Genomic DNA, 19,146 nt, shown 5'->3' with positions numbered 1-19,146 from the left:
AATATACATACTCAGTTTAATTTATTTAGTATATTTTAAATGTACCTACTACGTCACTCCCTCCTCAGTACCATTTAAATTTGTAACTCTTTCTCTTCTTATTATTTTCCTTTTCCCACTCTTGCACCTATATATACTTACATACGCCGGCAAACCATTCCATCATACCTAGCTACGCACGCACGTACCAACTCTCACCGGCACCCATTTATTGCCTCTCATCAGGCGTGTGTGGTGTAGGAGCTAGAGATACGTCAAACTGCAAATCTACCTGTTCCTCCCCTGCGTTCCATCCCATCATCAATAGCAACATCATCGTTTCAAAGTAAACAAACAAACAAGGAATTCCAGACTATGACATGATCCCAGAGGCTGGATCTGTTCTTCCATTCAACACTGTGGAGAACTCTTTCTTCAAGAGAGCCTCCGTTCTCCTGGACGACGTTATTCAAGGCTCTCACATTCCATTCAGTGCTGCAAGGATACAAAGCTATTCCCTCTTCAAAAGAAAGGAGTTTAAATTAGCTACCTTTGCAGCGGTTCTACTCCACATTTCACTCGTTCTAGTCGAGGATCCTTGGGCACTCCCCGGATATGGCCTCCCTTATTGGATCACCGTTATTCCAGAGACGCTCTGTCTCCTTTACTATACCTTTCGGCTCTTTCATGAATTTACATTCAGTCCTTCGAGGTCTGGGAATCATAGACGATGATCTGCTACCTCCCCCTTCCCTCCCGATAGGAATTCAATTTGACTCTTTGGCTGTTCCTAGTACTATTAGGGGTCCATTTACATATATTATTATAATATATTGTATGTATGTTAGTATATATCCTACTTGTAGTAATTGAGGGGGAGTTATGCTCCTTTTATTTTGTTCATGGAACGAGATCTCTCCTTAGAAATGTAAGTACATACATAACATAATAATGGATACGATCCCCCTTTTCCTGATTCTTTTATTTATTTATTTATACCATAAAAAAGAAAGAGAGAGAATGAAAAGCATAAACCACGGGCTCTCCAACAATTCTTTTGTTATTAACTTTTATTTTCTTACAACAACAAATAAAGAATAAGAAGAAGAGAAAGGGAAGAAAAGAGACAACTGACTGACTGACTCCCTTGTCCCTATTCCTCCTCCTTCTTATAGCTTCCCCCCTCCTCAATTCGATTTCGACTCAATCGTCTATGATTCCTTCCTCTCTTTTTATTATTCTCATCATCTACTACATACACACCAACCATTATTGATTTAATTAATGACAGTAAAATTTTTTGGAAGGATCCGAAGCACATAAGTGTCGCAGGACTCATCCTTTTAAATGTCTTAGATGTTCTTATCTATGCAGGACTCAATGGAGGAGGGATTCGATTTAGTCGTCCCCTTCGACCCCTTTTCTTTGTTAACTTTCCCGAGGGAAGACAAATACGACAGGCCTTTCGAAACATACGAAGGACTCTGCCTGAAATATTCCGTGTACTTGTGCTACTCATGTTGAGCATAGCTATTTTTACACTCATGGGCTATAAGCTTTTTTGTCAGAAAAATTTAGGTAGGTTACACTTTTAACCTACACTAATATTAACATTTCTTTTAATACTCTTTATATATAGTAAAGGCCAATGGTAGCCCTTATTTTATGAATTACTTTGATACACTCTGGGACATGTATGTTCTTGTTACATCTGCAAACAATCCAGATGTCATGATGCCTGCTTATGACTACTCTCGGTGGTACGCTGTATTCTTCCTCACGTATATAGTTCTCACACTTTACATATTCATGAATGTTGTACTTGCTGTTATTTATAATAACTACAAAAGGAACCTTCGAAATGAAATTACAGATTTCTATCAGCGCAAGTGTGAACTCCTCATTGAAGTCTTTCTGTTAGTTTCTGTCCCAGATGTTCAGGAAACACCAGGTCCTAAGAATCAAAACGATGGGATTTTCGATGCCAAAAATCGATTTCTAAATCATGACGACTTCATACGGTTACTCCAAATTACCTTTCCGGGAGAGTCCTTGAAGTAATCATGATTGATATTTTAAACTTGTACCATGTAATTAATCCATTATTCTACATACAATTACAGGTACTATGAGGCACTTTGGCTTATATTAGATACAAATGGGGATCGTAGGATTGACTTTAAGGAATTTATGCAGCTCGATGACTTGATCCACATTCCTTATACGGATCTGAATGAATGCCTCACTTTTCTAGAAAGGAAGCTTCCAGGCTTATACACGAGTAAAATCTCGGATTTTATTAAAAATATCGTTCGTAACATGTGGTTTCGCTACGTCTTTGACCTCATCATCATTGTGAATGCATTTTTTATTGCATTTGATTTGGATGGAGCCGAATGGTACTTCCTGGTTCTCTTTACTCTGGAAATAATTTTAAAAGTGTATACTTTTGGACCAAAGCTCTTTGTAAAGAAACTCTGGAACTTGTTTGACCTTTTAGTGGTAGGATCAGCTTTGATTGTATCTGTTGCTCAGGAATCACTGAATGAGGTTCAAGAGTCTGTCATTAGTTTGGATGTACTTTTGGCCCTTCGTGTTCTCAGGCTCTTTAAAATTTTTCACTCCATCCAAAGATTTAGAACCGTTTTAAATACAATTTTGTATATTGTTCCAAGTTTATCCACATATGGTGGGATTTTAATGATATTCTTTTACTTTTATGCTCTGATTGGTAGGGCCCCTTATGTAATTTGTATTATTATCTAGACTGTACTACTAATGTGTGTTTTTATTTTAAGGAATGGAAATATTTGGTGATCGAGTGCACTCTGTAGGGTACAATAGTTCCGCAGAAGATTTTGATCCCAACTGTGGCAATCCACTTTTAGATAGTTCTGACTTTTACAGGAATCACTACTGTGCAAATAATTTCAATAATGTTGTATCTTCCTTTGTTTTACTTTTTGAACTCATGGTTGTGAACCAATGGCACGTCCTAACTGAGGGCTACGTACTCGTAATGCAGTCAAAATGGACACGTCTTTACTTTTTATCATTTAATTTAATATGTGTGACCGTCATCCTCAACATATACACAGCCTTTGTTTTGGAAGCCTTTATCATGGAGTATGCAGCCCTTCATATTTCTCCCAGTCAATCACAAGAGCAAGACCTTCCCTTGGCCTTCTCCCTCTCCAAAAAAATCAATGAAATGGGGCTTGCTTTTGGGAGTAATCCAAGTTCAAAAGCAAAAAAGAATGAAGATAACCTCATGGATGCGGATCATAATGACCTTCAATTTATAGAGAAGGGAGTGGATGACTCTGGAATGGTGTCTGAGGACTTTGATGACTATTCTCTTAAGACCTCCATTCGATTTAGTTTGAGTACTAGACCTCCTCGATCCGGTTATAAATTACTTGAGAAAATGTTTTGTCAGGAATTGAAGCTTCAGCGACAAAAGTTGATTCTTTCTTCATGAGAGAATCCATTCCAATGTGGGGAGGGGAAAAGGGGCTCTCTCACAACCTCCTACAAATTATGTTCTTCTAGTAAGAGTTTTATTTATATGTATTCATTATGTAGAGTTATATATGTGTAATAAATAAGAGCACGTGTATCTAATTATTTCATGGAGTACTACTACAACATAGTCACGGAAAAGGGGTCGAAGGAATCTTTTATACTCTTGTTATGAATACATGTTGGATAATAATAAGAATAACAAGTGGAGTAATTGTCATCATTTGTATATAGTATGTGTATATATAATATGTACTTAGATAGATAGCTGGATAGTCGACTCTTTTATTATTCTCGTCAAATCCTTCTCTCATTTTGTTTTTTGGCATGGCGAATAACAAAGGAAGGATGAAGAATTGGATCGTTCATATACTTCTACTAGTAGTGTATAATTTCAATAATGTTGTGTATAATCTATTTTCATATAGCTAGGTAGTACTAATATGTTTGTAAAAGGAAAATTGGGGTTGAAACGTTTCTCCTCTTCATGTTTGCTACTTTTGTAACGAGCGAACTTAGGTCATGAAAAGCAAAGAAACTCAGGCCAAGAAACGTCAATAATAATATTGAGAAAGGAATTTTTTTATTATTATCATTTATTTTGCATTTTAAATACACTAAAATACTTTTTATTTTAGTGTATTTTTTTAAGGTTTAATTTTGCACCTAGGTTTTAATAGGAAAGCCAAGGTGAAAATATTTAATTTTACTCTCTTTTGACATAGAGAGCAAGTACGTAGAGAGAGTTCAGAGGTTAAATCTCGACTTTGTACCTATGTATGTATTGTACATACCTATTCCTGCTCCACCTCCAAGCCCTACTACTCTGCAACTAAAATTATGATGACCTACGAAGAAAATGTTCAAAAATAAAATGTTTGTAGGAATATTTTAATTTAATATACTATGTATGTATAGTCCCAGGAATTCTATTCAGTATGAATACTATATTAATGTAGTATGTATATTTTAACGTCGTGACCCTCAACTTGGGGCTGAGGAAGGAAAGGGAGGGTGCGGACTGAGGGGTCGATGTGTGATGTCAAAGTGTATGTAATCTTGTGTGTGCATGTATAATCATTCCCTGGATGACATCCAAAATCAGACTCAAACTTAAAGACTCTCTCATCTCTGTGTTATTCATAGTCAGTTTCGAATTCCTCTCGTTCAAAGTTGGGTAAGATTTGTTGATTCCTCTTCTTTGTTTTGTAGTAGCAATTCATTAGGAGCAATAACTATTTGTATACATATTACTTGAAACAGTCGTATTTGTGGTATAACATGATTGACTTTGATCCACAAAGAAGGGGTGGGTGGGTGTATCATTCTACCAGTGCAATATATTCATATTAGTTATCATGTAATAATGACTTTGATGTTTTAAATCGACTAGGAGAAGAATTAGTCATCCACTTACTTGTTCGTTGATCCTCAAGTCCGAAAGAACCAATAACTCAGCACTATGGCCAAGAAGAAGGGATTTATGACCCCCGAGAGGAAGAAGAAACTCCGTACTCTTTTGAGAAAGAAAGCAGCCGAGGAGCTCAAAAAGGAGCAAGAGCGCAAAGCAGCAGAGAGAGAGAGAATCATCAACGAACGCTGTGGATCCAAGAAGGACATTGAGAACGTTGGTGAGGAGGAACTCAAAACCATTGTGACGAAATACTTTGACAAATGGTACAATCTCGAAGGAGAAATGTTTTTCCTACAGCGAGAAGTCATTCTTAGAGATCTTCAAATCAATGAGCTCAACATGAGTGTCTCAGATATGAAGGGTAAATTCATTAAACCCACTCTCAAGAAAGTGTCCAAGTACGAAAACAAATTTGCCAAATTGCAAGAAAAAGCTGCCAAATTTGCTTTTGCCAATCAACTCAAGGCCAAGGATAAATAAGGGGTGCTATTTTAAGAAGATGAAGAAGTAGAACGGGAGGAGGAGAAAGAGGAAGAAAAGATTGAGAAGGGGATTTTTGTGTCTTGAGAGATTCGTGATTCGTCTATAAAAGAAACCCAGACCTCAATCTCCTTTGATCTTTTTATACCTTTTGATGTATCATCCGTCCGTCCGCTCGCTCGCTCATTAACTCTTCCCTTCTTTCTATTTTACACTCTTAATTATCATCTTAATATTCAAGAAAGTCATCCAATAATTTCCTTCTTTTTATATATCCATATATATTCGAGAGAAAAAATCTCTCTTCAATGAGTTAATATCTTTTCAATTTTTTTTTTTTTTCATTTTTAATAGTATATATGAAAAAATTGTATAAAAAATAACAATAAGAAACTTTTCAAAACACATCCATATATTATATATAAATACATGTTAATATTTTTGGAGCATTTTTATTTTAATTGAAAATAAAAATCATGTTTGGTTCGAATGTCAATAATTATCATAATTATTTTTCTTTACATGCACACTCAAGTGGACCGTAGGGCCACCATACCTAGATAAAAAAATAATATGCATAATATATCCTAGAAGTATTTCAATCTATAAGGGCGTGAGAGATTAGATCGAAACATTTGCTAATTTTAAAATCACGCAACCTATTTCCATTTCATTATATTTCTTTTCCTCCTTTCAGCTCTTCACGCCTAATTTGGGGAACATATATTTGATTTGAATAGTACAATATATTATTTCATAACTATTATTAATTAGGTATTTGCTGTAAAATTAGGGGTTTTAGCGTGAGAGGGGCCTGGGTCAAAGATGATAATGTTAATATATTTTTAAAATTTGATTTGAAATAAGTTGTGGGCCTTTTTATTTCTTCAAATAACATTTTTTTGTTTAAAAAAAAAAGAAAAAGGTTTCTGTTGTTATTGTAGAATGACATTTTTTTTTAAAACGACCTTTTTTTTTTTGCTATTTTACGGCCTTTTATTTATCGTTAAAGTTCTAACCAGCATGGAATTCCAATCTATAATAGAGCAAGTGCCCAGCGGGTGAGTCCACAGGAATATATTTTTGAGCCGGGGGGAGCTTAGTTTTTTTTTTTAACATTTCAAAAATTCAAATTTTTTCTTCGCCTCTGAATGAATTTGATCAAACTACGTTTATTTTATTAGAAAAGAATCCAATTAAAGTTTTTTTAATGCAAAGCTATATTTTCTGTGTCAGAGGGGATTTGAAGGGGGCCTTGAGTCCTAGCATAGTGTCTTCCCTCTAATACAGGCTCTGAGCTCAATACATGAGAGTGAGATAGGTGTCAAAAATATGTTTTCCATGACCTCCTTCGTTAGTGAGACGAAATGTATATATATATATATATATATACTTATAAAAAATATTACGATTAGAATCTTTTCCTTGGAGTATGTTCCTACGTAGTGTGGTAATTGTTGTTACATAGTTGATAGTTATTTTATATCGTAGCAGCATTTTATAAAAGTACTAGTTTCTTAACTACTTAACTCCTGGCCAATTAAAATATGAAAGATTTCTAAATAAGTTAAAAAATATTATATTTTTTAATTCTTCGTTAAATTGTGTTTATTTACACAATTTAACGAAATAATAATAAAAAAATGATACTAATTAAGCAGTTAGTTTATAATAATTAAAATGATGATAATTTCACACAATTCGACACCTTGGAGCTGATAATATCTGATCAGAAGAAAAAATAAAAGGGAACTTTTTCAGTACGTATAAAAGTAACTTTTTTGTTGTTGTTGATTGTTCGTTATATACAAACAAACAAGAAATAAAAACAAAATTAAATATCACAACACAAAAATACATATTCTTATTATAAGTGACATTTTGTCAAGATAATTTAATAATTTCTATTCAGTGCTTGTCAAAAAAACAAAACAAATTAAAAAAAATCTTTAGAAAAGTTGTTAAAGGGTTCCTTAAATAAAAAAAAGGAAGAAAAAAATCCTCTTATCACGAGCAGTAAAAAAATGTCATTGTGTATTTGTCAAAATATGTATTATACAAAAAGTTGTTTGTGTTCTATTTTGACATTTGTCTCTTAATGCTTAATTAATAATTGTTCGAGAGTCTTGCTGCTAAGAACTAACTTGTTGTTATGACGATAGAATGGCGTCCACAGGATTATATATATATATATATTTGTTTTTAGAATTATTTGTTAAAAAAAATCCAAAATTAAACTTTTTTAGAAAATAATAGAAAAATTAAATTTCAAATATCAAATTTTAGGAAAAAAATTTGAATAATTAAATTTCAAATATTTAATTATTTGGAACAAAAAAAGTTTCATATATTAAATTTTTTGAAAAAATTTCAAAATCAATAGTTATTCTTACAATATTAAACTTTTTGGAAAAAAATTTCAAATAGTCTATTTATGTTCACTAAAAAATTTAATTATCTGGAACAAAATTTCAAAAATCCAATTTTTCCGAGAAAAATTTCAAAAATCAATAGCTATTGACAGAAAATTTATTTCCGGGGAAAAAATTAATTTCAAATTTTCTATTAAAGAGGAAAAATTCCTTAAATTGAGACTACAGCCCCTCTAGTCAACCCGCTGTACAGACCCCTGCAATAGGTTCTTTGTAGCGTAGCCCAAATTAACTTTATATTTTATTGAGTTGGATTGCTGATTATTATCACTAAACCTCATTCAATGTTATGAGTGCTGTTTAAAGAGAGGACAGATCCCCATTTTCTCGGATCCAGGTTGATTCGGATCTTTGGACGTAAATATTACAGTAACGAGTAATCAATGTTAAGAACACTGACTCGAGAAAAAGAAGAAGAAACGTCGACTACTGACATCCAAATAAAGTTTACATTTTTGTGTTAGTGCATGAGGTAACACCGTGTGGAACAACCAAGCGATGCAATTGTTTATGTAGATGTTGCTCCAATCACTAATCAAGATCAATAGTGTGAACGCTCGATATATGTAGATGTTATCTTTTTTTATAAATAGGAGTAAGTTTTAAGCACAACTATAAGCTTTTTAAGATTCAAAAAAATCCTTTGGATCATTTTTATGATCTGTAGAAGTTCGGTTTACCCGAAGCCGGTTGGAGTATCCTTAATATATGTGGATAATACAAGTTTACTTATTCAACCCCCCTATACTTCAGATCAAGGTTCAAGAGTCGTCCTATCAATATTTCTAATGAGGTTCTCTGAGGAGACAGACTAGATATTTTTTCATTTACTACGGTTTTGTAACAAATTGCAAAATCACACAGTTACTTATTTTTCTTTTAAGCTCATTAGTACTCATAGAGCAAGTAAAAATTCCCTGCAATAATACTACATGAAAATGGGTAAGAAATATAAACTGAAAGTGGTTCTAGGACACTTTGTTGAAAACTTTATTCCAGAAAGCCACTTTCGCGAAAAAAATAATAAATATATTTTATGATGATTCATGCTGTAATACTATTTATTTATCTACTACACTACTTCAATGCCATTCACATCTTGATAATATAGACTCAAGTTGCCCTAGAGATAGAGGACTGTAGATCAGGACTTGAGCAAGTACATAGGAGCTCCAATACATTTGACCTAAATGATTGATAAATTCACATTGCCCATTGAATCTCAATTATTGATTGATTAACTCGTTCTATTCTTTGAACAAACTTTATCTTTCTTATTTATTTATTTGGCGGTTGTCATGTTTTTTGTTCTAATCGTGGTTTGAGCCAACTTTTAAAGCATCCTCATAATGAAATGTATCTATACTTAGTGATTGTAATTTGAGGCAAATAATTAAACATTTTATCTTTTAAAATCAGAGAAAAATAAAATTCCGCGCACGACTATATGTATTCAATAGAATATAAATTAATATATGGGGAGTGGCCATGCAACTCAGTTTGGCTTTTGAATGTTTTTTGATAAAAAACATTCAAAAACTATAATTTTTGGCGAAAAAAATTGTAAAATTAAATTTTTCCAAAAAATTCAAAAATCCACAGCTATTTACAAAAAATTTCACAGATAAAAATTTTTTGGAAAAAAAAAGTATTTTTTTTTCTTCAAAATTCTACAAATGTTGACAAAAAATTATTTTTTCTTTTAAAAATCCATAGCTATTCTCAAAAAATTGTAGGAAAATTTGAAAAATTAAATTTCAAATTTTTTGAAAAAAAAAAATTGAAATATTAAATTTCCTAGTAAAAAGCAAAAAAAAAATAATGGGGAGGGGGGCTACAGCCTGTCCAGGCGACCCACTGCAGACGCTGCTGCCACTTGATTCTATTTCACTTGTTTTTATTTCGATTTTAACAGCTCGTCTTAATCAGTTCTCAAGTCGACACAACACTAGAAAAGGAAAATTCAAAATTTCTTGTAAATAAAGAATGTTTCTCAGTGGAAAAGTGGCAATTTCCACTCCCTGTTTTTGACTAAAGCGGTTTTTGTTGTCCATTAGGTATGACTATCGTACTTTGGCCACACAAGAAAAGATGTTAACAAAATGATAGGATGGAAAACTTTTTTTGTGTATTTCAGCCGCCTGTTTCTGAAATTAGCGATACCTTGGCTTTGACTGAATTGACAATATTGATTTAGTTAGCAACATATGTTTCAAAGTAAAATTTTATTGAAGCAGTACTATAGAATTATGTATAACTCAACTCAACAACCAAAACTTTATACGGGCAAAAGTAGTAGCTGTTAGAGCCAAAAATGTATCAAATGACACATTCCTTAAAATAGTTGAAATGCACTTTAGACTTTTGGCTATGATCCAATGAATGTATTCTTTTTGCATGTTTATAAATGATTGATTTTATTGGGTAATAAATGTTCTTGAAATAAAAAAAGGTCCACCATTCACTAAGAAAAGCAAGACACATTCATACGTCGGGGAGGGGTAGTTTTTAAAAAATGACGTCAGATGACAATGTAATTATAAAGAAACTTTTCATTGTTACTATTTTTCTATAGCCCCTTGATCTTCTCGAACCACCGACTTAACAAAAGCCAGTCTAATTTGATTTGTACTACGGAGTATTAACGGCGAGGGGGGTGCACACCCTAAGAATGTTGATAGTTGGAGTATTTATCCGCCTTATTAATAGTAAGTAATTCATAGTCCCTCCAATCAGTCCACCAGAATGAAAAAAGTGAGAAATGCACTGGAAGGTTGTCATTTGGAATTTAGGAATCACAAATGTGTGTATGTATGAATACTAATGTTTACAGTTTACCAATAGTATCTTACCGCTTCTAATATAGGTATCGATATTTCCGTACTTTTCGATACTTTTTCGAGAAGTAATATAAAACAAAAATGTCGTTCAGAGCAATTGATATGCACTTACTTTGGCCTAGCTCAGAAATTTGAAGCCTTTTTTTATAGAATAAAATGATAATTCAGTTATGGGGTATGGGAGGAATCGTTGTCAGATATTTGAGGAGAATTTGGCATGACTTAATGACACTGCAAGTACAAAGGTTCAATATCAATTTCGTATAGTACTGTCTTAAATAGGTCAGTGTCCCTCTGATAATACTAGAAGCAGAGCCGGTAAACCGAACCATACTAATACGTACCTACTTACCAAATTATATACCTATATATATATACAGGTAGGGAAATTAAATGCAGAACAAGTTTAGACATGAGATCAATGTTTATGAAAGTGTGCTCATCAGATTTAGCTGACAAAATTGAATATTAAAAAGTAGACAACTTTTGGATGCCTTCCGAATACGAACACCGTGCAGCTATTATTATGTGCCTCTGTTCCGGGTGCAGCCTAATGAGGCAAATAAATAATGAAGCAAGATACCTTAAATTGATGTTAACAGATCCACATTCAAGCTAGAATTTTAAATTGTGCAGTTTGAACAAATTGGGTTATTGGAGCCGGATTTTAGTCAAGAAGACCGAACACTTTTAAGATCTTTATGTTTGAAATAAGGAAATGCAGCCTCCTAGCTCACTGGATCTGAGCCCCTTGGACTACTATCTGTGGGGCGTATTGGAAAGAGAGTCTCTAATAAACGTGCAAATAACATTGTTGACTCCTTGTGGGCTTCCATTCTCGAGGCAGTTGCTAACATGGACAAGGAGATCCTCATCAAGGATTGTGCCAGGTTAGAGACTGTAGTTGAAGCTGGAGGGGGCTGGTTTGAGGTATTGACCTCACTAAGGATCTCCATCATGTAAGAGCAATAGAATTAAGAAATGTTAAATCTATTTTGGGAAAATAAGTGTGTAATAGACTTTAACATCCTTTAAAATCATCACACTGTATATATATTATAATTAATTTAAGTCAAAAGATGATTTTTAGGGGGACGTTAAACTAAGGAATTTGGGTTTTGAAAATGAGGCCATTAATTACCTACAACTTAGTGGAATGAATTCACAGCAAGGGAGAAAAAAAAGTAAGTTGGAATGACGATCAATAAAAGGAAATAAAAAATTGGAAGAAAAATGAAATGAAATAAAAGGGAATACAAAGTCTACTGAAATGAAATATTTAACATTCCATTTGTCCTGGATGGCCTCCAAAGAAACTCATACATTTATTGATAATAGGTATATTTCTTAATAATAAAAGTTAGAGTGTCTTATCGTTCTTGAGGATGAATGAATGAGTTAGATACCCATAAATGATTCTCTATGTATTTTTAAGCTACAAGCATTGTATGAGCTATATGTATCTACCTACATAAATTACGTATATACTACACAGTACTAGGCAGTGTACGTGTAACCTGTTCAAGAGTTCAAGTATTTTTTTTTTTTTGTATTTTAAAGTTTATATCCGGTGTGTGTCTTCTACATAGGTGGATAGACCTCATTTAAATCTCTCTTTTCCGCTACTTAGCTTCATGCCTATTACCTAAGAACCTCTTTTTTTTCTTTTTCTTATTGTTATTGTTATTATTTTCACTAAAGGAAACAAAATAATAAGTCAAAATCAGGTCAACCCCTAGTTTAAAGACACTTACTTTTTCTCCTTTTTCTGATAATAATCGACCTATGAACACCATACGCAAGCTAAAGGGATTTTTATCAAAATGGAGGTTGGATTACAATTTCTATCAATAAATTATTTTCTGAGTAACCCTTTGAGTGTGTTGCAAATCCTACTTTTAAAGCAGTCAAAATTGATCCTCTCAATTACATAACTATTAGAAATCGTCATATTTTATATGAAAGTGGATATATCGGGGCGAATATAAGACTCCTAAATCAATGGAAGGTCCTAAACTGAAGTTAACATACTGTGGTATCTAATTGCATTCCAGAAACTTAAATACAAAGCCTATAATTGACTCAAATGCGTCTATGAAATATTGGGTTGTATATGTACATATTTTGTGTAGAGGTTGTATGAGCAAATTGTAGTATTTGCAACTCAAAAATTATTTGTGTAATTTTAAAGGAGAAATTTGTGGAACTGGTGATGAGGATAATTGAACATTTCCTGGATGATTAATTTATTAAATATGTAATTTTTGACATTTTTAGATTAAAATTACTATTTAATAAGTAATCTCAATCTGTGACACATATAAAGTACAAATGTCCATAGTTATATTAGTTTTAAATACATAATAAATAATAATTTTAATAGACCAAAATGAAATGATAGCATCAGTGTACATTCGTTAATTAAAATAACTGAATATGTAATTGAATAAGACATCATTAGACCTACAAATTGGGAGTTGTACAACTTTCTTAAACAAGTTATAACGTGTTCAGAAATCACAATTTGTAGACAACATATACGAGGTGTGCTCAAAAAGTAAAGTGACTTTGTAGGCTTTGAGGGAAACTATTTATTTATTCATGAATATTTATGTTGTCCCCTTCAAAGTAATTCCCCTCAGATCCCATACACTTGTGCCAACGCTTTTTCCAATCCTCGAAGCACTCCTCATAAGCACTTTTTTGCATAAGCTTGATCCCTTCCTGTGATGCAACCTTTAACTCCTTCATCGTTGCAAATCTCCGTCCTTTCATAGGTCTCTTCAGTTTTGGTGCTAAGTTACATGGTGCCAAATCCGATGATTACGGTGGCTGAGGCATGATTGTAGTGTTTGTTTGTTTTTTTTTGACCAAAATTGCAACGATTCTTTTGGTCCAATTAAGCAGTTTGGGAACAAACTTCCTGGTTCTCGTCTCATGCCCAGAACGCTCAAAATAAATTACTGTCACGAGCCAACCAATATATCAATATCCTCAGCAACTTATCTGATAGTAACTCGATGGTTTTCATCTGTTGTTGACGTCCTTGGACGTTCAGAGCGAAGCTCCTACTTGGTATAATCCCAGCACTCTTGAAAGAGTTTGTTCCACTAGTAAACATTTTTTTTTATTACTCAGAACAGTTTCACCGTATGCCATTGACAACATTTCAAGTTTTTTAGAGAACTTAATTTCATTTTTTAAAGAAAATGTGATCCATGTCTTTCAATAGCACAAACACGCAAAATACTTCTAATTGTTATGCCTCTCACAAACAAACTAAGAATATGGTATAGCTGAAACAGTAAAAATATGTTTGTGGCGAGTGTACTCACATACAAAAATCGAGCATAATAAAAGTACGTTGCCCGCAAAATTTGAAAGTCACCTTACTTTTTGAACACACTTCGTATATGAAATAAAAATAAATTAAGATTTTTGCTCATGAGGGTTTTTATGTTGACACACCAGTCATAATGTACATTTCTTTCTGCAACTAACCAAGATCATAAATTAGCCGTTTAAATATTTTTACAAAGAGAAAAGATAATAATAACAAAAACTACTTTTGTTTTGTTATTCCTCTGGTTTTGTTTTGTTATTTTATTATTTAGGATTGCACCACTTCCATGCTAAAAAAAATGATTTATTTACTATGTATTTTAGTGAATAATTATTATTCTTATTCCGTCAATAGAGCGGATAAAGAGATATTCGTATCCATATTTCATATTTATATTATAAACAAGTTGCAATAACAATCGTTCAAAGGAGGGCTTGGAATTATTTTAAAAAAATCCAAAAATTCAAATTAAAAAATTTTTTTTTTTTTAAATTCCTTAATAATTGACAGAAAATTTCAAAAATTACGTTTTTTGGGAAAAAAAATTCATATGTAAAATTTTTTTTGGAATTTTTTTTCGAAATCCATAGTTATTCACAGAAAATTACATTTTCTGGAGAAAAATGTGAAAAAGTAAAGTTTTTCAAAAAAAAAGAAAAAAATTCCAATATTAAATTATTTGTTCTCCTGCATAATTCGCTCAAATGACGAAAAAATTCTAGTCAAAAGCAAAAATTCCTTTTTTTTTTTTTTTTTTTTGGGGGAGATTACAGCCCCTCCAGCTCACCCGTGTGGACACCCGTGGCAATATGAGATGAAGTATTTTGAATGAAACATTCAGAACAGAGTGTTTTCCTTCACGTAAAATCCATCAAATTACTTTGAATAATAGTATTTGATGCTCATGATAAACAGTGATATTAAATATCATCAAAATAATATATACTGATAGAATAAGGTGCTATGGGATGTACAAAATATAACTTATACAGGTTATAATCATTATACAGATATATTTAAGCTGCAATTTTGAACAAAATATAACTTGTATGGTAAGAAAATTGTACAAGTTACAAAAAAAAAAAAAAAAAAAAAAAAAAAATGAGTTAAAGGTGTTTAAGTAATGAATATTTTTGAATAGGTATTTTTGACAAGAATAGAATGTCAATCGAGGGTTGGTGATGTTGGTCTTAATAGAATAAGCAATATTTTACCTTCTTGATGATAACAATGAATTACTAATTATGAAATAATTATATAGTAACAGGGACGTCCGAGCTGGTGGGCTAAAGGGGGTGTAGCCCCCTAAATTAAGGAATTTTCGATTTTTACTAGAGAATTGAATATTTAAAATTTAATTTTTAAATAATTTTCTGTCAATAGCTATTGGTTTTAAAATTTATTCTTTCAATTTTTTTTACGAAAATTTTTATATTAGAAATTTAATTATTGGATTTTTTTTCTAAAAGATTTAATTTTTGGTAATAGCTGTGGATTTTTGAAATTTTTCTCCAAAAAGTTTAATTTTTTGTCAACAGCTGTGGATTTTTTGATATTTTTTCCCAAAAAATTAAAATATTCTTTAAAAAAACTAAAGATTTTTGAAATAATATGAATAGTTGTGCACTTAAAAAAAAAAAAAGGAATTTATATATAATCCTGCGGACGCCTATGAACAAAGGATGCATATTGATAGATTAAAATGAAATAATATTAGCGTGAATAAATAGTTAGTAATAAAATGGCTTAAATAAAGCATTTTAAGAGGAAAAGAATGCATCTTGTACACACCATTCTCCCCCCTTCTTTCTTGGTTATTTTCTGTGATATTCATTTAATTTTATAATAAATCAAAACACAATTACATAAAAATAGACATAAGCAGAGAGGGGAACATATAAAAGCTTCAAAGTCAGGACTTAAAAATATATACGTTACAAAAATAATCCTAAAAAAAATACTGCTAAATACTCCTTAAAACACAAACATAATGTTTTGCATTATTTACTAATCCTTTAGTGTCAATTTTCCCTTGTATTCTCATCGTATATAACACATACTGGGATTTTCCTACAATAGAATTGAACGTAACATTCAAAAGGTTCAAAAACTGTAACATATTTATATATTATTTTAAAATGTAGATATAAATTCAATGTATTACTTAGAATGCACTTAGAATGGTTACTATTATAATTCAATGAGGCGCTTTAAGACCAAGAAATTGTAACTTGTACAATATGACTATTTTTATACAACATACACTTTTTTTTTTGTACTTTGTTATCAGCTGATTAACCATACAATTGGATTTTAATAGACAGTTTCGTTAGAGCCGTAACTATGAATGGGATTGTTAAAGAGGCTCAGAGTGGAGACATGGTAACTATTGTTCCGTATGAGAAAATTGTTTTGATGACGTATTTCGAGGGTGGTAGAAATCCTGATGAGTTTGATGTGAAAAAGGCAATGAGTAAACGCCGGGGAGACGGTCATGGAAACAACATCAACCACCAAATCCAGGATATTACATACAATAACCTGGATTGTCAATGAGGGTAGGTAGATCAAGTGTCCATATTAATAAATATCCTATGAAAATGTCAAGCTTCTCGTATTATTTTTAATAATGGTATACTCCTCATCACGCAACCTTTTACACACTCTGATTTCCACCATTTGAGTCTACATACTAATAATCTTATAATTATCCCACAAAATACTTCCTACATTATACATTATATAATGTATAATGATCATCTCTTCCTTTTGAACTTTGTCCTCTCTATTTGGGGATCATTAGAAGACGACGACGCGTGTTACTTTTAAGTTATAACTTATACTTATGTACGTAACGTAGAGGTTCATTGCGTTTGCATACATACAATCTATATAATCATATTTTAGTAGATTGATATGTTCTATGCGGATGAATATATTTATATCAGTACAGCGTGACGCTACTATACTCAATCTGTAAATGAACTGGGACTTGCTCCGCCATGGAATAGTTGTATATAATATGATATGCTTAAAGAAAAAAATCCAGTAAATTACCCTGAAAATTTGAAGAGTATTTGAAAGACGTATCTAGTAATGCCATAGGGAAAAATTAAACCGATATGGTTCCTCAATGAGGCATGAGCGTTGTTTACTTATGTTAACTTGTACCAATACGAAGAGACAGAGAGTGCTGCTGTCTTGGAGCAAAATAATACAATTCCTTAAATGATAATATCATTTACATTATATAAAATATATGAGAAGGTTACTCATATATAAAGGGCTGTGAAAAATATTTCACAAAAATACTCATATTAAATCACTCAAATGTATCTTATATAACAACTCCGCGACCAAAATGGCTGATACTTTGGTCAGTAACTGTTAACAAATGCTAGATAGATGTGACTAGCTTCTATTTACGAGTGATGCCATTTTCAGGTCTTGCGGATAATACATATTTTTTTGTTTATTCTCCCTATTCTACTACCACCCCAACAAATCCTCTTCAAAATTAAAGAGTAATGATGACAGCTTTTGAAGGTTAAAAAATAAATTCCTCAGATTGGCGACTACAAAAAATATGGCACACATTATAAATCATATTTTATACAATTCTACACCTCTCATCATACATATATTGGAGTAACGAGGACCTAAATTAATGAACTAACCCCCTCCCCTCTCTCCCTAAAAAACAAAATGTTCTTTTAAAAAAAGTGCAATAATGAAAAATGTATTTTATTAGAAAAAATTTTCAAAAATCCATAGCTACTCACGAAAAAAATTAATTTGTTCGAAAGTAATTTCAAATATTACATTTTTGCTCTGCTGCATAATTTGCCCGAACGAGGAAAAAAAATCAAGTAAATTTGGAAGTGAGTCTCCAGTCCCTCACCTGCGAACGCCCTAGTAAATATACAACGAAAAAGATATAGGTAAAAATGTTCTATAAAAAACCATCAACAAATAAAATATGGACTCAATAATTATTTAAAAAAGGCCATAAGAAGACCTTTTCTAACAATGAAATATACATTTTGTTTAAAGGGCCGTTTGATAGACCAAAAAGGGCCCCACTTACACTGTAATAGGCCTGAACGGAACCTATAGAAGAATGTTGGTATCGTGACAACATTAATATGTGCTCTGGGAATGGGGATGTCTTATCATGGCGGTGATAAGAGACAATGATGATATTAGTAGTATTGGTGGGTCACTTCTCCTAAGTAGGGAGGTAGTAGTGGGGGAGCCATTCATTTATTTAATGAGTCGTTTTGGTTGTTGTAAACAAGTAGTAGGTAGCCGTGAGAAAAAGAGGGGCTCGTTAAATAATTACGGAGTATAATGATGATGATGATATTGGTGTCATCATCTTCAGAAAATGTTTTAAAAAAAGGAAGAAAAAAAAGTTACTAACGTCATCATTTTCTTCATCCACTTAGAAAAGGTGACACATCACTAAGAAGGAAAAGAACGAGATGAAGCCAAGAAGAAAAGGAATGTCTGAATGGAAGAAAACTTACTTACTTACTTACTTAAAGTTCTTCAAGACACCACTTTTGTGTCATTTCTAACTAAGAAATGTGGGCGTCAACATAAAAACAAGATGAAATGACTTTTCTCAAAATTGAGCCTGGATCACCAGATGTGGACGAAGTCTTTAACCACTTTGATTGTGCAAAAGATCAGAATGAGGTTGTAATGGAAAATTTTGAAAAGTCTTTTTTATTTACACATTATGTAGATTATTACACTATCCAACAAAATCACACATTTTTCCCTGCACAGGAACAGTATATGCTTAATTTAATAGAATTTGATCCCCTGATTTCAAATATGCCCTTATTTTTTCTCTCATAACCTCGTGGCCTTCAGAAAAAGGCCTTACATTTTTTGTTATTTTTAACGTTCAAAGCTGTTTTAAGCCCTCTGTGTTGAAGAGAGGGATAAATTATGTTAATATATTTTAAACCTGAATGTTAAAAAATTCTAAAACAATTTTTATAATGTATGCATCATACTTTTAACTCGAGTTATCTTTGTTTAAAGGAGAAAATAGATGTTTTTGTTCAGAGGCTCATAGCTTCAAGACGAATAGATTCAAAAAGTTTAAAAATACTGCATTCGAAA

The 19,146-nt window shown here is 32.2% G+C and overlaps 2 protein-coding genes across 2 annotated transcripts; both read left to right on the top strand.

Annotated features, from left to right (window-relative positions):
- Positions 1 to 206: 206 nt before the first annotated feature.
- Positions 207 to 3,606, top strand: LOC121129595 (uncharacterized). Its single transcript, XM_040725323.2, has 5 exons — positions 207 to 691; positions 1,271 to 1,557; positions 1,619 to 2,036; positions 2,103 to 2,710; positions 2,778 to 3,606. Exons 1-5 carry the CDS (start codon positions 360 to 362, stop codon positions 3,458 to 3,460), a joined length of 2,328 nt encoding a protein of 775 aa, XP_040581257.1. The 5' UTR covers positions 207 to 359; the 3' UTR covers positions 3,461 to 3,606.
- An 833-nt stretch (positions 3,607 to 4,439) lies between these two features.
- LOC121129604 (troponin I) lies at positions 4,440 to 5,894 on the top strand. The gene is made up of 2 exons (XM_040725334.2): positions 4,440 to 4,678; positions 4,895 to 5,894. Exon 2 carries the CDS (start codon positions 4,964 to 4,966, stop codon positions 5,393 to 5,395), a length of 432 nt encoding a protein of 143 aa, XP_040581268.1. The 5' UTR covers positions 4,440 to 4,678; positions 4,895 to 4,963; the 3' UTR covers positions 5,396 to 5,894.
- Positions 5,895 to 19,146: the final 13,252 nt, after the last annotated feature.

This window comes from Lepeophtheirus salmonis, chromosome 1, assembly GCF_016086655.4.
Source record: "Lepeophtheirus salmonis chromosome 1, UVic_Lsal_1.4, whole genome shotgun sequence".
Taxonomy (NCBI): domain Eukaryota; kingdom Metazoa; phylum Arthropoda; class Copepoda; order Siphonostomatoida; family Caligidae; genus Lepeophtheirus; species Lepeophtheirus salmonis.
This window is presented reverse-complemented; position numbering and strand designations above follow the sequence as displayed.

Excerpts from the sequence above, each read along its gene's own strand:
- LOC121129595 (XM_040725323.2), top strand. The coding sequence starts at position 360 with ATGATCCCAGAGGCTGGATCTGTTCTTCCATTCAACACTGTGGAGAAC. Across the intron at positions 1,558-1,618 it reads TTTTTGTCAGAAAAATTTAG|TAAAGGCCAATGGTAGCCCT; the intron begins GTAGGTTACACT and ends CTTTATATATAG. Across the intron at positions 2,711-2,777 it reads TTACTTTTATGCTCTGATTG|GAATGGAAATATTTGGTGAT; the intron begins GTAGGGCCCCTT and ends TTTTATTTTAAG.
- LOC121129604 (XM_040725334.2), top strand. The coding sequence starts at position 4,964 with ATGGCCAAGAAGAAGGGATTTATGACCCCCGAGAGGAAGAAGAAACTC.